Raw genomic sequence first — 16,086 nt, 5'->3', positions numbered from 1 at the left:
ATTTTCATGAGACCCCACCTGAAATATGGCATACAGTTCTGGGGCCCCCAACATAAGGACATGGAACTGTTGGAGCAAGTCCAGAGGAGGGCCACAAAGTTGAAAAGAAAGACAGGCTGAGAAAATTATCATAGAATCATAGAATATCCTGAGTTGGAAGGGACTCACAAGGATCATCAAAGTTCAGTTCCTGGCCCTGCACAGAACCAGCCCCAAGAGTCACACCATGTGCCTGAGAGTATCATCCAAACACTTCTTGAACTCTGGCAGGTTGGTGCTGTGACCACTTCCCTGGGGAGCCTGTTCCAGCATACAACCACTCTCTGAGTGAGAAACCTTTTTCTAATATCCAACCTTAACCTCCCCTGGCACAACTTCAGGTCATTCCCTTGGGTCCTATCACTGGCCACCACAGAGATGAGATTAGTGCCTGTCCCTCCTCTTCCCCTCACGAGGAAGTTGTACAACTGCGCTAAGGTCTCCCCTCGGTCTCCTTTTCTCCAGGCTGAACAGACCAAGTGAGACCTCAGCCCTCTTCACATGGTTTCCCCTCTAGACCCGTCACAATCTTCATTGACAAAGTTCAGCCTGGAGAAGAGAAGGTTGAGTAGGGACCTCACAGTATCTTTCCAGTACCTGCAGGGGCCCTGTAAGGAAGCTGGAGAGGGACTCTTCATCAGGATCTGTAGTGATAGGACAAGGAGTAATGGGTTCAATCTGAAAGAGCAAAAATTTAGGTTAGATATACAGAAGAAACTCTTTACTTGTGAGGGTGGTGAGGCACTGGAACAGGTTGCCCAGAGAAGTTGTGGATGCCCCATCCCTGGAAGTATTCAAGGCCAGGCTGGATGTGTTTTTGCACAACCTGGTCTAGTGGAAGGTGTTTCTGCCCATGGCAGTGGCATTAATACTAGATGATCTTTAAGGTCCCTTTCAATGAAAACCATTCTATGATTCTACATATATCACTGATTTATATTTTTATTTTATGGCTATGCTTTTCACAGTACTGTGTGAGATTAGTCAAGCCATCAATGGGAAATAGATTTTTTAAATCTGAAATCAAACAGTTAAGCATTAGGTGGAGTTAAATATCCTATAATAACTCCTTGAACTTTTTTTTCTTTTAAAAAGTGCTTTCCTCTTATATTTTCTTTCTTTTAAGGTATGTTAGCCATGTATAAACATAATTTCTGGGGAAATGTAACATTTAGGGTTTTTTCCCTGGAAGAGATGAGGTCTTAAAAAATCACCTTCCTCATTTTCATAATTATAATGCATGACAACAAACACCTTTGTTTCATATTCTGTTGAATCTGGAAGTACTTGGCTCTGTTAGTGTAAAAAATATAGCTGATTCCTTCCTTTCCCAAAAAGTAGCAATGTTATGCATTAAACTAGTGATCCAATCTGCCTGAACTTAAATACATCCAAACTGTTTTGGCTTTCAGTTGCTTTATTGTGTAATCATATCCTTACATGATGCAAGTGGGACAGAGCAGAGGAAAGAAAAAAGGAAGTGGAGATACAGCAGTGGTAAGTTTTTCAAGGAAGTGGAGATACAGCAGTGGTAACTTTTTCAAGGAAGTGGAGATACAGCAGTGGTAAGTTTTTCTGGAATAACGAAAATGTGGAATTATGGTGAAAATTGCTGTAGTTCCGTAGCAGAATGGTTTATATGGGTTTGCCATGAACCCAAGGGAAATTTAACCCCGAGTGCCCCAGTCTGAAAATAAAAATCAGAGATGAGGAAGTTACCTGAAGGAATGGATTATTTTTTGAGATCGCTTTAAAGACTGAATACTGAGTTTATATGCACAAAAATAATTACAAATTGTATATAAGTATGAAATATAATTAAATGCCTAATCAAGAATTCCAAAAGACTGATTAATTACTTTTTTTAAAATACTGGAAAGTGTATAAATTAAAATATTCCAATTTCTTTCCTGCATTTATTTGTCTTTTGCTCCTTGTTTTTGAAATGTCTGCAATTACACAAGGATGAAAAGTCAGTTCAGCTTCAAAAGCTTTTCTACCAAGTCTTTAATCATTTGTTCTATGACATGAATCTTTTCACAGTAATCAAGAACAATGTGATGTCAACACAAAGGATTAGGGCCTTGTTTCTTCTTCTGTGTATTCCTTATCTTGACTGTATGTTTCAAGAAGTCTTGCTTTCTAACAACTAAAACAGAGAATAAGTCAAAAGGAAGCCATCCTAATCCAGAAAACAAATAGACAAAAATTTGCAAAGAATTTATATTAGTTCCCACCATAAACATGAGAACGGTTAAGCAAAAGGTTTTTTTGGTCCACAGACACAATGTCATTTTAACTTGTCATCTCATATTTAGAAATAATTATTCAAGGACCAGATTGGAATTTTCATTCAGAGAACTCCATTTCACAAAGAAAAACAATGCGTGACTGCTTCCAAACTAGAAAAGCATTTAAGTCAACCCTTTTTTTTTTTTAAATCCAGATATTCAGATGCCAATTTCTGAATTAAATTATTCTTCTTGAAACATCCATAAATCTGTGACATCTCATTTAAGTGAGGAAAAAGGGAAGTGAAACAGACTTCTCCTTAATCCTAAAGGATAAAGTTACTGATGAATGTGACTCTTCATTTCAGTTTCCACTATACACAAACATCAAGTGTCACTTTAAAAAAGAAGTCTGGGGGAAAGAGGTTTATTTCTTCTAATTGATCCTGTATGCATCAGTGTGCATGCACCTTAGAGACACCCTCCTACCAGCACCTGAACTTACAGGCTGCTATTTTTCCTGCCTACTAGTGTATGGTAGGATATGAAAGAGATACACTGTCACAGACCAACCACTGCTAAAGCACTCATTTATTTTGCCTTTTCTTTCCTAGTTTAACATTATGAGCAACAGTCCTTTTGGTGAGAGTAATGTGTGTATTAGAAGCAGCCTAAGCTTTCTTCTGCCATCAGCCATAATGTAACTTTTTCAATCAGCCTCCTCAAGCCCTAAAACACTGCTACGTAAGTCCTGCTGGTTCTCTCTTAGACCTTCACAGCTTTCCAAATTAAAATGCTATGATTCTCTCTATCAAAGAGCTTGGAGCCAGTTCTGAAGAATGAAATTGGTAATATACAGAATTAAAGAGAAAACCTTCAAGACTTTGTTAAACTAACAGTGGAAATTACAGTTCTGCTGACTGTACTTAAAATTTATGTGTCTATGGGATAGAAATGCCCATGTCTTATACAGGTGGGACTGGACCAACAAGCCAATAACTTTACAGTCCAACTTCCTAGAAAAGAGGGTACTCTGAGTGGCTGTTTTTTGAAACTCCTGATATTTGACAGGATTGCCAAGATGAGCTACACGTAAAATTGAAACCTCTGCTGAAACAAGCTATAGATCTCAAAGCCTCTAGACAGGTCTCTACGAGGAACAGTGGCCTTCTAAGTGTGCTTTTCTCTTATGCTTTGTCCAACTATTTTAGTTCACCCCACCTTCCCCTCAAATCTAAAGCACCATCTTTTTTTGTACTTCCCACCTGCCACAGGGTTGTTTTTGCTTAAACAGCTCATCGCAAATACAAAAATCTTGAACTCTGGAGATCAGACCTTTTCCTCACCTAGAAAACCCCAAAACACAATTAATGAAATTTTTGAAGTTTGCTTCAATTTCTCATGTCCTGCATGGTATAAACTTAAATAATATCCACATCACACGTGCAGTTGTCTTTCCATCTTTTTTTGAGATCGGATGATCTCAAATAGCAAGAACTATCAGTTTTCAAAGAATGAAAACCAAAACAGACCGACTCTTCAGTTAAGAGGTATATGACATGAGGAATAAGAAAATGAATAGGAAATATTTCCTATACTTCCTGTAAAAACAACAACAAGCAGGAGATACCTAGTGAAAAATTAAAGTATTAAAATGAAAACCAACTTGCAGAACGTATTGCCTCATTGTATAGTGGAGAGACTAGACAAATTTAGGAACTATAGATCCATTAGAGATTACTAAATACTAAGTGCAAACCGTAGCTCAGGAAGCTCTTAAATTACTGTTTCCCAGTAACAAGAAGGGCATGCCAAAAGAAGGGTCGCTCTGTGATATCTTATTATTCTCTACCTGTTTGCTACTACCTAGATGGATCTTTGGGCTAGTGCAGTAGAGCACTTCTTATATCAAAAGCTACTTGGTATTTTTAACAAGTATAAAGATGAGGATTAACATTTCATTGATAGCAGGGTAAAGAAGCTTTAAGGAAAAGTTAAGGCCACCAGCAGATCAATCAAGTGCTCGAACTGGAGTAGTAGACCGTATGTTCTGTTTCATTCAGACCAGTGACACTTTAGAATCAGGGTTACAGAGACAGTTTGGAAAATGCAGGCAACACAAAGATAACTACTTAATAAATTTAACTCTTTTAAGGAATTTTTCTAATGAAATATTTTCTTATTAGTAAGACTGTTTTCATTAAATTGATGTTTTCATGAGGAATTTCAATTCTTCTGGAAGTTTCATTTCTCCACTCAATAAAATCATAGGACACTTTTTCATTCTTTGTCTGATACAAGTTTGGAATACCTCAACATGATATTTAATGCAATTCAATGCATTCTTCCTTAATGTAATTTAAAATCAATTTAACTTCCTTTTCCTAGACAATTTGACATTATAGCCTCTCCTCGGAGCTCCTGAAGTCCCCACGATGAATTTCCCCACATTATGCAGGCAGCCCTCCCACCTGCCTGTGCAGGAAGCATAAAGGAGACAAAACTCTGTGCGTTCTGGAAGAAATAACTTGGCCAAAGATCTTGGTTCCTCTGAGTAAATAATATACCGAGGTTCCTAAATGACGACACTCTGAAAATGATATGCCATAGTGGTAAAATGCAGGTTGAAGGATCAAAATTCAGCCCAACTTCACTATTCCCAAAAAAAGACAACATGAGAATTTCTACTATTAAAAAGTTAATTTCAGTTGACTTCTACCAAGACAAAAGGCCCACTAACCTATACGGTTTCTCCCAAACCCTTCAAACCAAAACAAATCCTGTTTGTCAGAATTTCCCTGTGTTGAAACATCTAAGTTTTATCTAGCTCTTCACAGAAACCTTTTCAATGAGGACCCTGATGTTTGACGGTTAATTAGCTTTCAAAGGCAGACAAAGCAGAGGACCTTGAAAACATGTAACACTTTAAGATCAGAAAGCCACCACAGAGGTAAAATCCAGATTAACCCAGACACAAAAGTGAGATGTTCCATACACAGCCTGCTACAGCCTCAGCACTTAACACCCTCAATGGAATTCAATCATATCCCACAGCAAGGTGATATTAGGCAATCACATACCTAGGATAACAGTGCCAGAGACCTGCCATAGTGCAAAAGCCTTGCCTTCTAAATTAAAACAAAACCACACAACCCCCAACATTTCCATAAGAATATGTTAAAAATACCAGCATAAGTGAGACAATGGTGTCTAACATCACGATAGGAGGTAATGTTTCTTTCAGTATGGGCACCGGTACCAATTTAACAGTCCCTGCTCTTTAGACCATCCCCCCAACATTAGCACAGGTTTTTTAGCTTCACCAGAAACCAGTCTGGGAAACAGATCCAGTTTTGAAATGTCAAAATAAACAAAAAATTAAACTTAATTTTGTTTCCGGTATCATGTTGTGCCACTACTGCTTAAAAGCTTTGCCATGCAAAGGGGCAGGAAGGAGCATCCAGGTACAAGAAAAGAACTTCACCACTTTTTCATAGAATTAGCTGGGTTGGAAGGGACCTCCGAGATCATCAAGTCCAACCCTTGATCCACTATCGCAAATTAGCACAAGTGTTTTGTGACACTTGTGCTAATTTATGCCAACATAACATTAATTTCAGCTGTTCCATTTAGGTCTGATGGAACAGAATGAAGGTCTAAAGAGGCTTATAGGTAAGCTGTTATACTGCAGGTAAATTATAAACAATAACTAAAACAGGCAGTCGTGATTTCACTAGTACCTTCTCCACCACTTATATCAGTTATAAAGATATTGCAGCTCCTGAAGAATCGTTTTAATTACCTTAATCAATGGAAAGCTAGTAATTCCGGGGAATAACTGGGTTATTTTCCTTTAATTATTTTTTGCTCTCTGTCAGCTAACAGGCTTCAGAAAGCTTTTCTGAATTACTGTGAAACTAAGAATTTTGACAATAAGTAGATGATGAAAACAAAACAGAGAAAAAGGTCTTCAAAAAGGATAGCTGGGTTCAGCTCAGAGACCTTGTTGTTCGGTTTGATGGCCTTTGCAAGCATCAGATATAGTTCCCACTAAAGACAGCTCTTCCCGGGAATTGCAAATTCTCCCTTCTGCTTAATGTCATGTGACAATCCTTATGACTCTTAAGAAACGGCACCATTCAGTGATCAATCACAACTGTTCTTGTACAGATACCAAAATGTCCAAAGCCTCCTTGTATTCTTCGGAACGTTTTGTCCCACAGTCACAATATACACACACCTATGTCTTACAGGCTAGTTTTATCTTCCCTCTTCTCTTTCCCTCTCTTCCTCCCCACAATCAACTGCCCCCTAATAACTGGGCCCTTAGAGGATTAAACACATAATTAAGTATTGCAACGTTCCTACCCATTCAGCAAACAAAGCCAAAGCCTTAAAAAAGGTCATCACATCGCATCACATCGCCACTTCTCTGGCTCTCCCATGAGGCGAGTTTTATTAAAACTGAAGTATTTCTGTTGCAGTCCCACTGTTCCCATCCTAGGGTGTCTCAGAACCGTCCCTGGGGAGTAACACTGGAGTTCATCTGATCTCAGAGGGAGAAGACTCGGGAACTTTTTACCCCCTATACCCTGACCTGGTATAAAACTCACCAGCTCTCCAAAGTGTCTCATCAGTTCAGCAGCAGCACTGATACAAGACAGGAAACCGTAGTTTGGGAAGGATGAAAAGGGGAACTCAGAGAGTCCCCACTCAGCTCAGCTTCAAAGCTGCAATGGAAATGCACCTGGAAGCTGCTCATTTCCATCTCCTATTGTTTGGCTATACGGGTCCAGCCCCCTGTAATTGCGGGCATTTTCAGACCACGAGTCTTCTGACTCACGAGTAATCCTACACTTTAGTGAGTCGTTAACTTCACATTAGCATTCTCAAATAAGTTTGAATTGAGTTTGGCGGGGCTTTTTTACTGTTGGTTATCAGAAAAAAAAACAACCACAACCTAACAATTGCAGCAGAGAATAAGAAATAAACCAAACCACACCAAACAGAAAGCCAAATTTAGCGGAGAAAATAAAGAATGATTCAGGTACCGCAAATGGGCTAGAACAAAGTTCAGATAGCTCTTGCTCAATCTGCTTTTCAAATTTACTTTTCCCACTCTATCCTTCTTTTCAGCTATCCACTAATCAAATTTACTTTAACTCAATTTTGTTCCCACCTTCTTTCATACTCTTTTTAACTCCCCAGGACACGCACACAAAACGGGAATTAATCAAATCAATTTAGCAAGAGCTGCTTTCTCCAGTTCAGTTCAACAATCTTTTCACTCCTCTTCAACCCTGTGTGCAGGTTCCAGAGATTCAGAGTGCAGTTTTGTTTCTCTCTTTCATTACATTTTGGGAACGAATCCTTTATAACTCAGTTTGTTCAGTTCTTCTTTACAGGTATACCCTTCCCTGTTGCACCAGATAGGTGCCTTAACGAGAATGAATAGACTCAGAGGCATGGGAGCAGCAGAATGGATTCATTGGAAGAAAAAAAAACCCAAACCAATAAACTTAAGATCATCACAGATTTAATCCTGTTTTCCATCAAGGTTTTCCACTTGCTTGAATCTTACATTTTAACAGCATCTGCATCCTACATTTTAAGGAAAGGCCCACTTTCACTGGTTGGTATTCTTAAATCAAAATGATAAATACTATCTTTTAACCATAGTTGGCAGGTTTTTCTGAACAGGACAATACATCACTCATGAGATGTTAAAGGGGTGAAAAGATTTAACTGCTTTTTTTTTTATTCATCCAAGAAATGCATCATTCTTAATCTTAAAAGAATTAAGGAAACTCAGGGTTTTATTTATAACTTACATGAATTTTTATTAGCATGTAAACTAAAATTTAACTCCAGTGAGACAGGTGGCCCTCAGGACAACTGGCCTCTAGAGCAGATAGACAGAGACAGAGAGCTAAATAGCCCTCCTGTATTCCAAGAGGATGTAGTTAGCGATTACTGAGTCAGCTGGATCCTAACAAGTCTATGGGACCAGACGGGATCCATCCCAGGGTGATGAGGGAGCTGGCAGAAGAGCTTGCCAAACCGCTCTCCATCATCTTCCAACAGTCCTGGCTCTCTGGGAAGGTCCCAGATGATTGGAGGTTGGCAAATGTCACCCCAATCCACAAAAAAGGCTGCAAGCAGGACCCTGGCAACTACAGGCCTGTCAGCCTGACCTCGGTGCCTGGCAGGGTTATGGAGCAGATCATCCCAAGTGCAATCACACAGCACCTTCAGGATGGACAAGGGATTAGACCCAGCCAGCATGGGTTTAGGAGGGGCAGGTCCTGTCTGACCAACCTGATCTCTTTTTACGATCAGGTGACCCACCTGGTGGATGAGGGGAAGGCTGTGGATGTGGTCTATCTGGACTTCAGCAAGGCCTTTGACACTGTCTCCCATAATATACTCCTGGAAAAGTGGCAGCCCATGGCTTGGACAAGTGTATCCTCTCCTGGACTAGGAGCTGGCTGGAGGGTCAGGCCCAGAGAGTGGTGGTGAATGGAGCTGCCTCCAGCTGGCGGCCGGTCACTAGTGGTGTTCCCCAGGGGTCTGTGTTGGGTCCAGTCCTGTTTAACATCTTTATTGATGATTTAGATGAGGGGATTGAGTCTATCATCAGCAAATTTGCTGATGACACCAAATTGGGAGGGAGTGTCGACCTGCTGGAAGGCAGGAGGGCTCTGCAGAGGGATCTGGATAGACTTGAGAGATGGGCTGATTCCAGTGGGATGAAGTTCAATAAAGCCAAGTGCCGGGTCCTGCACTTTGGCCACAACAACCCCATGCAGTGCTACAGGCTGGGGACAGAGTGGCTGGAAAGCAGCCAGGCAGAAAGGGACCTGGGGGTACTAATTGACAGGAGGCTCAACATGAGCCAACAGTGTGCCCAGGTGGCCAAGAAGGCCAATGGGATCTTGTCCTGGATCAAAAATAGCGTGGCCAGCAGGAGCAGGGAAGTGATCCTTCCCCTGTACTCTGCGTTGGTGAGGCCACACCTTGAGTATTGTGTTCAGTTCTGGGCACCTCAGTTCAGAAAGGATATTGAGGTGCTGGAGCGGGTCCAGAGAAGAGCAACAAGGCTGGTGAAGGGACTGGAGCATAAGTCCTATGGGGAGAGGCTGAGGGAGCTGGGGTTGTTTAGCCTGGAGAAGAGGAGGCTCAGAGGTGACCTCATCACCGTCTATAACTACCTGAAGGGAAGTTCTAGCCAGGTGGGGGTTGGTCTCTTCTCTCAGGCACTCAGCAATAGGACAAGGGGGCACGGGCTTAAGCTCCACCAGGGGAAATTTAAGTTGGATATCAGGAGGAAATTCTTTACAGAGAGAGTAATCAGGCATTGGAATGGGCTGCCCAGAGAGGTGGTGGATTCACCATCCCTGGAGATTTTTAAATGCAGATTGGATGTGGCACTGAGTGCCATGATCTAGTAAATGGACTGGATTTGGACCAAGGGTTGGACTCGATGATCTCGGAGGTCTTTTCCAACCCAATCGATTCTATGATTCTATGATAATGCTTTCCTTTCTTATTGTTTATTTTAGTATTATTTAACTAAAAGTAATTTATGCACTTAAAGACTTGATTTTTGGGGGGGGGTTGTTGTTTTGGTTTGTTGGTTTGTTTTTTTTTTTACTTAACATGATTTTATTATAAATCATTTTGAGAACATAATCAGTAGCAGTGAGCTAAACCTGGATTTATTTTTATGCTTCAAGACTTTGGAAGTGAAACATATTAACTCATACCTATCCTTTTATTTAGACAGTAATATATAAGACATTAGTTTCTGAAAAACAAAATGTTTTCTTAGCTTTTAGTAAGTTACTCAATTAATTGAGACAGTTGAATAAACTTAAATGAAGAAGGTATCTCTATGCATGTACAAAAAGCTTGCCACTACTGCTACGAATGGATTAGGTACTTAAAACTCAAGTTTACTTAGCCATGACTGACTCAGTGATGTAGTTCTTTGGCAGAAAAATACACAGTATTTTGTACTTTTCTGTAGTTTCCTGTACCTTGGTAAGTTACAGAGTTCAGCCTTTAATGGATGTATCATATTTTAAGTAGGTTTTTCAATAAAGTTAAATACTTACTTAAAACACACCTAGTCATATCATCAGATATTCAGAATTTTATATTAATCTGTATCTTATTTGCTTATTTAGCACGTTATGGTTACTTTCATGTTCTGTCAAGAATATTTTCTTTTAATTCCTCAGATTCAGTTTTCTTACAGCTACCCGAGAGTTACTATATCTCTTAAATGTTATTACTTCACTGCCTGAGCCTCTCTCTCCAGAGAAAGAGAAGTTATAGTAGTAAACACTGGCTAAATTAAACTCAGACCAAATTCTAAATTTAAAGAACAGTTTCAGCCAATTTTTTAGACTAGCAGTGGGGATCTGCTAATGCACAACAGCTGGGGACAGCTATTTAAATCTAGGAAATGAACAGGGAAATATGCTAAGGAACATGAGGAGCCCCAAGTACAGTGTATGAGGATTCGTTCCGATAACTATTTTCGGATCTAGGAATCAACAAATGTTTCTTTCACATATTAATATGAAGTTTATCCAATACATGTACACCTCTGAAACTTCTTCTGGCCTAAAAATCTACACATATTACATACATGTTTCAGACATGAGAAAACAGTTTTTTGAATATATCTTCAAATTGTTGGGGGAAAAATAAATATTCAGTCTAAACAATGGTTGGTTTGCCTGAGTTTGCATTTTCCATGTAAGTAAAAGTTGCAGGATTGGCTTTGCATTCTTTTAGAAAACAGAAGTGGATATTCTACTACTTAGCAAGATACCAGCATTTACTTTATTCTTAATTGTTTCAATTTTAAATACCTAGTTTTACATTTAGTGGTGTGGTTCTATCACACCAACACAGCTCACGAGACATTTTGCTGACTATCAACAACGCTAATGTATCAAAATCAGCAGAACCAGATCGTACTCTGACACCAGAGGAAATCTAAAAAATGCTCAGCTTGGCACCTAACAAACAACTTGAAATCCTGCTGGTAAGCACTTAGTTATATCATTGATCCAAAAAGATTTAAAATACAGTAAGAGGAAGAAAAGGGTAGAGAGGACAAGAGGGTCAACAGAAAGGAACAATAAAGAGTACACTCTGAAAAAGAGCATTATTTAAAGACAACTCCAAATCTCTTGCTGTGTTCAGTTCTCAAGGTGGGAGAATAGATGGCATGTTTTTTTTAATAAGAGCTTAAGGAAATATTGTTTGAGAATAAGGCTTCAACAGACAAGAAGACAGAACAGTGTCTATGAAAGACACCAAGTAAAAAGAAGGTGAGGATTAGGAGAGAACAAAGGTTACAAAGGCTGCATGTAGAAAGTACTGTACAACAGTAGTGTCATCAAAGAGATAAGCAGGTGGCTTTTTAGCACGGCATGCAATAACAGATTTGAAAGTGACTTGGAGTAGAAGGTGGGAGTAAAATGGCCAAATGGAAAAGCAGGAAAAACACTGTGGATGAAGTGGTTTAAGAACCTAGATGCTAGTTCTTGGCTAAACTCAGTCAGTACTCACAAAGGATCAAATTTGTACTTAAGTCCCAGTGAAAACTGGTCTAATGGATAGGCTCAAATTACAAGTAAAACTCAAATTTCACTGAAGTCTATGCAAAACTCAGCTGCTCAAAATGTGTGTAAAAATAATTTAGGCAATTCTGAAAAAAAAAATAGGAAAAGGGCCATTTTGAGAAACAGAGTTGCACCATCACTTCGTTCTTCTCTCAGGCTAAACAAGAATTATGTCTACACAGTGGAACTGGACAGCATTAAGAGTCTCATCTTCTTTAAGTATTGCCATCCAGAAAGGTGTTTTTCTCAAGAAAAGCTTTTGGATATTTTGAAATATCCTTATAATTGCGCAATATATTATGAACACCTTCTCCCTCCCAGCAACCATTCTGAGGTCTGAATTTGAGTTCTCAACATAAAAGAATATTTTTCATTATCTGTCCTGCAGTATCTTTATTGTGATTCCCAGTTTAAGGATCTAGGACAGGAGTAAACAGGTAGATGGACAACTATATTTCATCAGACTTTCCCCTAATCTGGTACTGGCAGAGATTTGGGTACCTTCCAGCAGTTTTTACTGCCTTCTTTATTTTATTATGAAGATTATGAAGCTTTTTTGAGCGATATTCCTCCACAGCACTGAGTGCATTTTGTAGAACACAGTATTCTAGAGAGGGTTTATCTGATTCCAAGACACTTTGTAAGATTATAAACAAATAAATTCTTAAAGACAAAACAATTACATGAAGAAATGAAGTTTTCTTGGGAAGGAAATGGAGGAGTAAGGTTCAGAAGCCTTATAAAGCATCTAAGCTGCCAGGACAAAGTAATTACTTATACCACTGAACAAATGAGACCTTCCAAGCAATCTTTTCCACCTCTCCATGTACATCTGCTACCACTGGGTCATAGATTGTCTTTCTTTGAGAGGATGTTTAAACTCAGGGGCAGACTTTAAGAAGGTACTAAGTGCTAGCAGTGAAGAAGTAATCTAGTACTCCAATTTGCTCTTAGAGGAGGTCACTGAACTGCCTCAGAGAGCAGCACAATTATAAAGCATTTTGAGACCAATTTATTCCTTTTGAAAGCAGAATAAGTGTGAAAGAGCTTCTTCAACATTTTTTTTTGTTTTCTACAGAAAAATTTTTTAAAAGTATGTGAAAAGAGGACAACACAAAGATCAGCTACAGCCAGATGCTCAAGCTGAGAATGAACAGAAGCCCTTTAATGGCAACTTGCAGAAAAATGTTACCAGTGGGTGACCTGCTACCTGCTCATCCTTGCTTCTTTCCTTTTAAGAATAGTTTTAGGAGTTTTTTTTAAAGTTAAAAAAAATAAAGGACACTGGTATAGTTGTGTCCACAGATGCACATTGTACCCATCCAGAGAACTAATTCTGCTGAGAAGGATAATACTTATGTTTTAGCTGAATTTCTGGACCTGATTCACATACAGGTGAAAAAACAGATTAGCCAGCACAGTGGAAGAGAGTGCACTGGAAAAAATCTTCCCCCAAAAAAATATTGTCTCCTCTCCCCATTCCTGTCACAGTACTGACTTAATACATATGAAAACTATGTCCTAACAGTCAGAAGAAACACTAGTTTTATATCAAGGGAATAGAGAAATACAGGGAGACTAAAGGCTGACACCACCCCCGTTCCTGTACAAACCCCAAAGAACCTTATCATCATCATCCTCTGCAGATTTCAAAAGAACAGTAAAGCACAAAGCAATTCAAAAGACCATCTGACTTCTTTCCAGGGCTACCAGCTTGTCCCCCACATGGACAGCAATGAACATCCCAAGAAGATTGGGCTTCCCACAGCGAACTCCTGTTCCACACAGTTCCTTGTCCCTCCACTTTAGAACAAAGCATCCTAAACTGCAGCCAAGCAGGATGTTGTGTTAGACATTGTCCACAGAGATACGCCCATGTAAGCTTCAAATGCAGAGTTAGACTGCCATGCTGTAAGACTGTATCAAACAGGTAACCTGATGGGGGGCTGCCTTCAGTTTATCATTTCTAAGCATCAACCTGACCTTGCTCATGCTAGGCAGTCCAAACTAGTTTTTTATGTTGCTTTTTTTCTCATACCAGGGAAGGTTTCAGGTGTGTTGGTTCACGACAAAGGATGAGAAAATCATGTGTCTGAAACATTAGCCAGTATTCCTCTAGAACTGTATTCCTAAAAGATTGTTGGGGGCATTTTTAGAACAGGCTTATTTCAGGAAATAGCAACTTGCTGGACTGAGTCATACACATCACTTGTATTTGTTTTGAGAACCCCCCTGCTGAGAGCAGGCATTGTCAAGGTATTCTCAATGTCAGCAAGTCACAATCAAAAGGTGCCAAGTCCAAAAGTCATGGAGTTCTTCTGATGTATGGCATAAGCAGGACATTTCTGAGAAATATTTGTGCTGTGTGTTCTTGGGAATATGAATGGAAAAATTTACACATAGATAGCTGTGAGAGGTAGGACTAATTATGCAAAAGGTGGTTCTCTGAAAGGGGCAGAGGCCCTGAGATGGAAGGTGATGTAAATGAAAAATTCCTCCCACAGTGATGACACCAGTTTTTAGTATTTTGTTGGGGACGTGGTGGTGTGCTCTTTTCAGTGTTCTCATGCCTAGGCCTTTCCATCAGTGGGATAAGGTCTTTAAATTAGATTAAAATCCATCAAAGCAGAAAACTTCTAGTTGTATTAGAAAGATCAACGTTTGTGTGCTTAACTAATTTCCAAAAATGGACAGCTAACAGGAACTGGCAAGAAAGTGAAAAAGGTTAGAAACTGATGAAAATTATCTGGGTTTATCTCCATATATCCATATATATCCATTATCCATACATCCACATATTAACCAATATACCTCCCAAACAGAAGATTTTGCTGTCAGAAAAGGTGCAGATGACAAGCACTGTTGCAGCTGACAGTGACTGCACAGTTCTGAATTTATGTGTAGATTAGCACTATGTAGCACAAGAAAAAAAGTAGTCTACTGTCTAACATTATTGTCAGCACTCTCAGAACTGTTATTACCAGGACAACAAAGAGATCTTTCTCTTTTCATACAGTTGGTTTTCAATTGCTCAGACCAATTATAAAATCTTGTGCTTTTACAAAGTAGGCACCAGAGGGAGACCTGCACTTTAGTTCAACTATGAAATGATGCGGGCAGCACTCATTCAAAGGTGGACAATCAAAGCCTCTTGGCCAATATACCCTAGGTGGTTCTGGGTGAAATAGTGGCTAACAGGAACACTCAGAGAGGAACTGGTGCTGGCAGACTTCTGTTCTTTTAATGGCCAAAAAAACTTAAGAATGTTCCACGAAGAAAAAGCAGGTTCCCAAATTTCAGGCTGTAGATGAGAATACATCAACCAGTTTGGGCATAGCTGGGAAAGACCTGCTCTTTGCCACTTATGCCCCCAGTTTATCATCACATTCTGCTGACGGTTACCACTTCTCAAATCTTCTGGCTGAGCTGCATATATAAGAACTCCCTAAACATGTCAGTCAAAATAAGCTAGATCAGCTTAAGTAATTTAAATAACAAATCTTTCCTAACATGGCTCAATTTGACAGAATTGGATTAGGGAGAGCTCCTGTGAGCAGCTCAGCTAGCAAACCAGAGAGGGCAGTAACCCCAGGTAGAGGGCAGTGATGAATGCTTGCGGGTGGACTTGCTCTTCCATTGACAAAGCTACTGCTGAAGGAGGATGTAAATACATATATTGTAGGCAGGTTGCTACCATTTTGTAAGCCTGATAAGAGACATCTAGAGAAGCTGTATGGACACGAAATATATTACTCTCTTAAAAACAGGTACTCAAGTGCAAGTGGGGAAAAGTAAGTGGCAATGGCTTCTACAAAGCAGGAAAGAGCCCATAAAATTGATCCTGTGCACATGAAGTTGAGCACACTAACTGGAATCCATGTACACAAAGAAAAGTAAAATCATCATTATGAATTATGGGTCTGTTAGCATGGAAAAAACTACCAACTCCTTACCAATACAGCTGGATACAAGGTTTATACTTATGATAATCACAACACTTAGTGTTTGCAACACAGCAATGCTTATTAGAAGTAGTACCTCTACTCCATAATTTTTCTTACTATCCAAAGGGAAAAAAAATCAACAACATCATCAGGTCCTCATATGCATTCCAAGTTAAGAAAATTATTGAACAGCAAAGACTAAAGAGCAAATTCTGTAAGATAACCAAACTT

At 39.5% G+C, this 16,086-nt stretch overlaps 1 protein-coding gene across 1 annotated transcript in view; it reads right to left on the bottom strand.

Annotated features, from left to right (window-relative positions):
• The window catches only part of CDYL (chromodomain Y like), a 109,671-nt gene that overhangs the window by 71,367 nt on the left and 22,218 nt on the right, over nt 1-16,086 (bottom strand). Inside the window, exon 2 of the mRNA XM_008929322.3 lies at nt 637-688. Within this exon, the coding sequence (XP_008927570.2) occupies nt 637-688 (52 nt within the window). The remainder of the gene's footprint in view (nt 1-636; nt 689-16,086) is intronic.

This window comes from Manacus vitellinus, unplaced genomic scaffold, assembly GCF_001715985.3.
Source record: "Manacus vitellinus isolate BGI_N305 unplaced genomic scaffold, ASM171598v3 scaffold_33_pilon, whole genome shotgun sequence".
NCBI classification, from domain to species: domain Eukaryota; kingdom Metazoa; phylum Chordata; class Aves; order Passeriformes; family Pipridae; genus Manacus; species Manacus vitellinus.
Note: the sequence above shows the minus strand (reverse complement) of the source record. Positions and strands in the feature narration are given on the sequence as shown.